General features: G+C 44.7%; 1 protein-coding gene across 2 annotated transcripts in view; it reads left to right on the top strand.

Annotated features, from left to right (window-relative positions):
* Nucleotides 1-421: 421 nt before the first annotated feature.
* usp14 (ubiquitin specific peptidase 14 (tRNA-guanine transglycosylase)) overlaps nt 422-8,870 on the top strand; it is a 22,463-nt gene continuing 14,014 nt past the window's right edge. For both annotated transcript variants that reach the window (XM_062994556.1, XM_062994557.1), the window contains exons 1-10: nt 422-574; nt 2,246-2,391; nt 2,487-2,519; nt 2,610-2,714; nt 4,182-4,285; nt 4,371-4,429; nt 4,863-4,993; nt 5,444-5,524; nt 5,619-5,698; nt 8,585-8,699. In XM_062994556.1, the coding sequence (XP_062850626.1) occupies nt 559-574; nt 2,246-2,391; nt 2,487-2,519; nt 2,610-2,714; nt 4,182-4,285; nt 4,371-4,429; nt 4,863-4,993; nt 5,444-5,524; nt 5,619-5,698; nt 8,585-8,699 (870 nt within the window). In that variant the 5' untranslated portion in view covers nt 422-558. The remainder of the gene's footprint in view (nt 575-2,245; nt 2,392-2,486; nt 2,520-2,609; nt 2,715-4,181; nt 4,286-4,370; nt 4,430-4,862; nt 4,994-5,443; nt 5,525-5,618; nt 5,699-8,584; nt 8,700-8,870) is intronic.

Consider the following 8,870-nt stretch of genomic DNA (forward strand, 5'->3'; position numbering starts at 1 on the left):
CATCAGACCTCCCAAAGAATGAATTAACCAGCATTTCAGGGCTGGACGTTCCACAGTAAAATACTGGACGTCCTCACAGTAAGTGGCGGCTTGAAACCGTCGTTTCTTTTGACGTGTTCGGCAAATTAGTTCTGATTGTTAGGAAGACTAACACGTGTCCAACCAGGCAGATGAAAAACCGGATCGCCCGCCCTAAAACCGGATGCGTGGACACCCTTAATACGGTACCAGCCAAATCCTGCACTAGCTGTACTGTATATGATCGTGGTACTGATTCATTCAGTGATTGTTTTAAACAATGATGACACCCTGACAGGAATGTGAAGTCTGGGTGTCCACATACTTTTGCTCTCCCGCCTTTTTTTCCCCTGCAGGCAGAAGTAATCGATGCGGGAGCGGCTGGAGTGATCCAGGCTGGTTAATCGCTGGCGGATGGTGTGGATGTGATGATAGAAGTGTTGCAGAGTCATTGTGAGTGAATGAACTGATCCAGTGCTGAATTAAAGCCTCATCCATTCATCCATTCACTCATCCATCCAGCTCTCAGCTGCCGACAGCATGCCTCTGTTCACAGGTACCGAACATTATACACCGTTTATTGATCTACTCTCGATCGCTTTACTGCTTTCTCATTCAGCTGCATGCTCAGGAACTAGCATCGATGCTAACCTGTTAGCCTAGCAGGCTAACACTCGTGCTGTGGCTTTTATAAATAAATAAATAAACAAACCGCTCAGGGAAGCGAGTTTAACACTTTAAGACTTGGTAATGAATTAGATTACACGAATACGGATTCAATTTGAAGGAGAAAACAGCGTGAATTTGAATTGTTTTCATAGTTACTATGCTAAGCTAACCGAACACCTAATTCCTACAACAGCACATAGACTTTATATATTACTATAACTAATAAAATATCCAATTATTTATTCACTTCTGAGGGTTTTAATCATACCACAGATGTAAAACAGCTAAAAAAATTGACGTTTTGTTTATTTAAGTGTAAATATATGTTCGTTTTATAGCATTAAAGCTGCTATATGTATTGTTTATTATTATTATTATTATTAATATAGTCATATCAATAAATCCAGTAATAAAACAGTGCTGTGATGAGTAAATAAATAAATAAATAAAGGCATTTCTGATTGACCGATCGCTTGAAATGAAAGAGGTAAACGTGAATGCGCCGGTGCTTTAACATTGTGCGAACAGCTCCCCCTTGTGGATGAACTTCTACCTGCTCAACATGAACGATCGAGTGATTAAATAAAGCATCACGTTTGAATTTTGGACATTTGGCCATTGTAGCCTAGTGGTGAAGGTACTGGACTGATAATCGAAAGGTCGCCGGTTCAAGCCCCACTACTGCCAGGTTGCCACTGTTGGGCCCTTGAGCCTCAATTGCTTAGACTGTATACTGTCTCAGTACTGGATAAAAGCGTCTGCTAAAGGCCGAAAATGTAAATGTAAATTTCCGTTAACCGGTCGCTTGAATTTAAAGAGTTAAACGTGAACGCGCCGGTGCTTTGACACTGTGCGAACAGCTCCCCCTTGTGGATGAACTTCTACCTGCTCAACATGAGCGACTTTTAGTTCTCCTTTGGACATTTGGCAGTTGTATCTTAGTGGTGAAGGTACTGGACTAATAATCGAAAGGTCGCAGGTTCAAGCCCCACCACTCCCAGGTTGCCACTGTTGGGCCCTTGAGCAAAGGCCCTCAATTGTTTAGACTGTACACTGTCACAGTACTGTAAGTCGCTTTGGATAAAAGCGTCCGCTAAAGGCTGAAAATGTGAATGTCAATTTATATTGACCGATCGCTTGAATTTAAAGAGTTCAACGTGAACGCGCCGGTGCTTTAACAGTGTGCGAACAGCTCCCCCTTGTGGATGAACTTCTACCTGCTCAACATGAGCGACCGAGTGAGAATTTTGGACGTTTTTGTGCAGCGCGTGCTGGTGGAAGACGACAGTAAGTTGTTGGTGTGTGTTTAATGCATTAAGGCAAACTCGTCTTAGTCATACCCGATGCCCACAGATGGATAAAATTTAACTGAACGCTTTCAACGCTGCCATTGGTACGAATGAGAAGAGGCAGTGATTTGGAGGTGGTGAACGCCTGGCCAGGCTGGTAGCACCATTCCACGGTGGTGGACTAGAGCAGTAAACCCGCTGGTCAGTACTGTCCGGCGCCCGGGGATCAGGGTGTCCGGCGGGTGTGATTTACTGTCCGTGTGTTCCAGTGAACGTGAAATGGGGGAAGGAGAAGTTCGACGCGGTGGAGCTGAACACGGAGGAGCCGCCCATGGTGTTTAAGGCTCAGCTCTTCGCACTGACCGGCGTTCAGCCCGACAGACAGAAGGTGATGGTGAAAGGAGGGACGCTGAAGGTAACCGGATAGCCGCGACGCGCCGCGGCGTCAGCAGTTAGCGCTATTTGAGCGGCGTCCGTTTTATTTCCTTATCGTGTTTCTTTCTCTTTCAGGATGACGAGTGGGGCAACGTCAAAATCAAAAACGTGAGTGTCTCAGGCGTATATACCTGCGGTGTGTGAAACGGGCGTGGCCAGGCCCCGACTGGAGGTGTGTGTGTGTGTGTGTGTACGCAGGGAATGACGCTGCTGATGATGGGTTCTGCCGAAGCGCTACCCGAGGAGCCGGCCGTACGACCCACGTTCGTAGAAGACATGACGGACGAGCAGCTGGCTTCAGCCGTGAGTCCTTCACTTATTCCACACGGGCGCATTTCCCATCATCCTACACTCATCATCACAAAAATCCCACCCCGTCTGTGGTTATACATCCACCACCGTATTTCACAGCCGTTTAGGTAAACGAGGCTGTACAGGGAGGATCAGCGAGCTGTGCTTCAGCTAATCACGAGCAAGAAAGAATTTCTTTTTATTTATTTGTTTTATTTGATTTATTTACTTTAATTTTTGTTGTTTGTTTAATTTAATTTTTAGTTTAATTTACAGTTATTTTTATTTCCTTTATTTACTTATTTTATTAATTATTTACTTAATGTATTGGTTTATTTAATTAAATATTTTGGTTTATTTAATTATTATCTTTTGTTATTTTATTAATTTATTTGTTTTCTATTTGTTTATTTTTATGTATTAATTTTTTTTGTATTTCTGTTATTTTATTGATATATTTCATCTATTTATTTTTATTGTATCTATGTAGTTATTTTTATTTTCTTTATTTATTGATTCATTAATTTATTGGTGTTTATTTAAATATTTGGGTTTATCTAATTATTATCTTATTGTTTAATTAATTTATTTGTTTTATTTATTTATTTTTATGTATTCATTTATTATTTTTAGTTTTTTTTGTATTTATGTTTTCTATTAATATATGTTATGTATTTTTTCCACTTATTTTTCATTTGATTTTTTATTGTTTATGAGCTCTTTTATTAATTAATTTATTTATTTCTTGATGTATTTATTTATTTAAATATTTTGGTTTATCTAATTATTATTTTTTGTTATTTTATTAATTCATTTGTTTTCTATTTATTTTTATGTATTTATTTATTAATTATTTTGTATTTGTTTTTTATTGATCAATTTTATTATTATTTTATTTTTATGTGGTTTATTTATTTCCATTTATTTTAATTTTTTGTTTGTTTAAATGTTTGCTATTTTGTCAATGAATTTATTGAATTATTGGTTTCATTTATTTATTTTTCATTTTATTTATGTAATTATTTGCTACTAATACATTTATGTAATTATTGGTTTTATTGATTTATTTTCAATTTTATTTATTTATATTTTTTAAAATTAATTTTTTATTTATTTTATCTATTTATTTATTCTCATGTTTTTTAATTAGTTATTTATTTTTGTTATTTTGAAAGTGCAGTGATGTAACGGGTGTAATATCTGTGCAAGTAGAGTGTGTACATAATCTACCTGAGCTCCATTTGGCATTCGAATCCTCTCTACTGAGGCTCCAGTATCTCCATCGTGAGAGACGTCCGGCCCTGAACTGGTGAGCTGGTGGTCAGCATTAGCCTCTGTTCATCTCTCTTCATAAATAAACCAGTCACAGCTCCTGGGTCCTAAAGTCCCCGGCTCATGGCGTCTGGTGGCTAAAGGAGGTTGAACGTTCGGTCGGGTTGGTTAATAAACGCTGACCCCATCTCCTTCCTCCCTCTTCAGATGGAGTTACCATGTGGACTGACCAACCTGGGGAACACTTGCTACATGAACGCCACCGTTCAGTGTCTGCGCTCGGTGCCCGAACTCAAGAGCGCCCTGAAGAAGTACGTCCCGTGTCTTTACATCACCCCGACGGGTGTCGGTACCAGATCCCGTCCGCTTAACCCCCCTCTGTCTCGGTGTCTGCAGGTATTCGGGAGCTTTGAGATCTTCTGGAGCCAGCGCACCTTCTCAGTACATCACAGCAGGTCAGTGCAGCAGGCGTATGGCATACAGGAAAGGGCCTTCCCTAAACTGAGCGTACTTTTGGACATACTCTCTGTTTTGTGATCAGCACCTTTACCATATAGTGGGTATACAATTACTGACTGTAGCCTCTTTGATCTGAATTACTGACTGTTCCCTATTTATCAGGGGAAAGGAACCATCACGTGACCTTTACTGACCAGCTGATTGGCCGGTGGATCTTTTAAGAGTGTAGCAGGTGCAGCAGTGTTGTTGGGATTTCAGTAGCTGGCTTTAACGACACCGCTAGACCCGCTACACTCGTACCAGAATGGTCCACCACACACACACACGGTCAGCCTGGGTCCCTTCTGATCGGCCGAGGTGTCCAGGGAGGGACAGAACTCCAGTCGGTGATTGTATACCCACAAAGTCGTGTGTGTTTTTCCTTCACAGCTCTGCGTGACCTGTACGAGTCCATGGAAAAAACCTCGTCCAGCATCCCCCCCATCATCCTGCTGCAGTTCCTGCACATGGCCTTCCCCCAGTTCGCAGAGAAAGGAGACCAGGGCCAGTACCTGCAACAGGTATCCCAACCACACCTCCCTTCAGGTAGGCCGGGGGACGGGGTCCGGGGATCGAACCCCGGTGTTTGGGGACCCATGCTGCTGTGCAACATCGACTACATTACTATACGCCTGCTAGGAATGCACGTGGCTGCATTTGGAGGGGTGTCCAGATACTTTCGGTACTTTCAGCCATAGACTCATCAGGAACACCTGCACTTTGTGGGTATACGGTTACTGAATGTAGCCCAGCTGTCGCTCACCAAATATGAGTGGACAGGAACTCCCACATGGCCCCTGGTACGAGTGTAGTAGGTGCATCAGTGTTGTTGGGATCGTATCTCACAGAAACGGCGACCTCCGGTGTCTGGTGGAGGATTTACATAAGGCATAGCGTGACTCTCTGTGCGCTATACGGATATCTATGGAGTTTTTTTTAATTGTTCCTCCTCTGTGTGTGTGTGTGTTCAGGATGCCAACGAGTGCTGGGTCCAGATGATGCGCGTCCTCCAGCAGAAGCTAGAGCCCATAGAACCCGAAACCCCAATGGAGGTAACGCCACCCACTGTCTGGAGTGATGTATCAGTTGGTGGATGCACGTAGGTGGAGAGATGAATGGTTTTTTTTTTATTTCCTGACCCCACAGACGGGTGACAGTGAGGCCGGAGCTGCAGCCTCGAAGAAGAACTTCATCGACCAGTTTTTCGGGGTGGAGTTCGAGACGACGTATCCTTCACCGCGTTTCTCTAAATCACATTCAAACCTGATGATGATGATTTGATCAAACAGTTTTCATCTTGTGTGGGGGGGGGGGGAGGGGGGGTGCTGATTGCAAAGATGGATGGTTGTACAGACGGATGGTGGGATAGAAAAACGGCTAGATGTTTGAGGGATGGATGAATAAATGTCGAGAGAGAGAGATGGATGTTGTTTGGCAGATGGTAGGACAGAGGGATAGCTAGATGGTCAGAGACATGGATGGATGAATGGATGGAGAGATGGATGTATGGACAGGTGGATGGTTGAGGTATGGATGGATGGCTGGTAGGAGAGATGGAGGGAGGGATTTACAGATGTAGATATGGTTGTATAGAAGGATGGCTAAATGGTTTGGTTGGGTGGATCGGTGGATGGACGGTTTGAAAGATGGATAAATGGAGAGATGGGGATGGCTAGATAGGTTAAGATATGGATTGGATGGATGGGTGGTAGGGCAGAGGGATGAATAGATAGGTTGAGGGTTGGATGGATGGATGGTAGGACAGAGGGATGGTTAGATAGGTTGAGGGTTGGATGGGTGGATGGTAGGAGAGATGGATGGTTAGATAGGTTGAGGGTTGGATGGATGGATGGATGGTAGGACAGAGGGATGGATTGATGGAGCGATTGTAGAACAGAGGGATGGCTAGATAGGTTGGGGTATGGATGGATGGATGGATGAATGGATGGTAGGAGAGATGGATGATTAGATAGGTTGAGGTATGGAAGGATGGAGACACGTGTGGGTGGATAGATGGGTGGTAGAACAGAGGGATGGATAGATAGGTTGAGGGTTGGATGGATGGATGGTAGGAGAGATGGATGGTTAGATAGGTTGAGGTATGGAAGGATGGAGACACGTGTGGGTGGATAGATGGGTGGTAGAACAGAGGGATGGATAGATAGGTTGAGGGTTGGATGGATGGATGGTAGGAGAGATGGATGGTTAGATAGGTTGAGGTATGGAAGGATGGAGACACGTGTGGGTGGATAGATGGGTGGTAGAACAGAGGGATGGTTAGATAGGTTGAGGGTTGGATGGATGGATGGTAGGAGAGATGGATGGTTAGATAGGTTGAGGTATGGAAGGATGGAGACACGTGTGGGTGGATAGATGGGTGGTAGAACAGAGGGATGGATAGATAGGTTGAGGGTTGGATGGATGGATGGTAGGACAGAGGGATGGTTAGATAGGTTGAGGGTTGGATGGATGGATGGTAGGAGAGATGGATGGTTAGATAGGTTGAGGGTTGGATGGATGGATGGATGGTAGGACAGAGGGATGGATTGATGGAGCGATTGTAGAACAGAGGGATGGCTAGATAGGTTGGGGTATGGATTGGATGGATGGTAGGCGATATGGAAGGTTGGGTGGATGGAGCGATTGTAGAACAGAGGGATGGTTAGATAGGTTGGGGTATGGATGGATGGATGGATGAATGGATGGTAGGAGAGATGGATGATTAGATAGGTTGAGGGTTGGATGGATGGATGGTAGGAGAGATGGATGGTTAGATAGGTTGAGGGTTGGATGGATGGATGGTAGGAGAGATGGATGGTTAGATAGGTTGAGGGTTGGATGGATGGATGGTAGGAGAGATGGATGGTTAGATAGGTTGAGGGTTGGATGGATGGTAGGAGAGATGGATGATTAGATAGGTTGAGGGTTGGATGGATGGATGGTAGGAGAGATGGATGATTAGATAGGTTGAGGGTTGGATGGAGAGATGGTAGGACAGAGGGATGGATTGATGGAGCGATTGTAGAACAGAGGGATGGCTAGATAGGTTGGGGTATGGATTGGATGGATGGTAGGCGATATGGAAGGTTGGGTGGATGGAGCGATTGTAGAACAGAGGGATGGTTAGATAGGTTGGGGTATGGATGGATGGATGGTAGGAGAGATGGATGATTAGATAGGTTGAGGGTTGGATGGAGAGATGGTAGGACAGAGGGATGGTTAGATAGGTTGAGGGTTGGATGGATGGATGGTAGGAGAGATGGATGGTTAGATAGGTTGAGGGTTGGATGGATGGATGGATGGTAGGAGAGATGGATGGTTAGATAGGTTGAGGGTTGGATGGATGGATGGTAGGAGAGATGGATGGATTGATGGAGAGATGGTAGGACAGAGGGATGGTTAGATAGGTTGAGGGTTGGATGGATGGATGGTAGGAGAGATGGATGATTAGATAGGTTGAGGGTTGGATGGATGGATGGATGGATGGTAGGAGAGATGGATGGTTGGGTGGATGGAGCGATTGTAGAACAGAGGGATGGCTAGATAGGTTGAGGGTTGGATGGATGGATGGAGAGATGTGTGGGTGGAAGGATGGTGGGACAGAGGGATGGCTAGATGGTTTGAAGGAAGGATGGACGGATGGATGAAAAGATGGTTTGAGGGATGGATGGATGTACAGTTGAGAAACATTACTAACCAAATACAACAGGATTAGCAATTGAGGGTTAGGGGCCTTGCTCAGGGGCCCCAGCAGTGGCAGCTTGGCAGTGGTGGGGCTTGAACCAGCAACCTTCTGATCAGTCTGGAACTTACAGACTGGAACTTGGATGATCAATTCAGTGGTGGCCTCATATATATTCATTAGTGATAATGACTTCTCTGTGCCCGTATAAACAGGGTTAGTTTGACTGCATCCATTAGCAGGTCATTTGTGCAGCTGGACTGGTCTGCATGGAATTAGAAGCTGCAGTAACTGTCCACAGTCGAGCAAGCTCGAGCTTTACAGTGCCAGGAGCTAGAAATCAAAGTGATGTGAAGCTTGCTCGGCGGTGGACAGTGGTCATTATGACCTGCCGGTGCTCCTCTCGCTTCCTTAACCGGTCTGCGTTCAGGATGAAGTGCACAGAGTCGGAGGAGGAGGAACCTACCAACGGCTCAGAGAGCCAACTGCAGCTCAGCTGCTTCATCAACCAGGAGGTGAAATACCTGGCAACCGGGCTCAGATTGGTAAGCACCGCGGGGAATATCTGGCAACCGGCGTACAGTCATTAATGTAACTGATGTTTTGGTACGTTCCTCGTCTTTTTTGCACCGTTGGCTTGTGCATCTTTCACTGACGACGGTCTGGATGGTCCTTGTGCACCCAGACTGAACTCACTTTGGGCTTTCGGTCCATCT

This window comes from Trichomycterus rosablanca, chromosome 4, assembly GCF_030014385.1.
Source record: "Trichomycterus rosablanca isolate fTriRos1 chromosome 4, fTriRos1.hap1, whole genome shotgun sequence".
Lineage (NCBI taxonomy): Eukaryota > Metazoa > Chordata > Actinopteri > Siluriformes > Trichomycteridae > Trichomycterus > Trichomycterus rosablanca.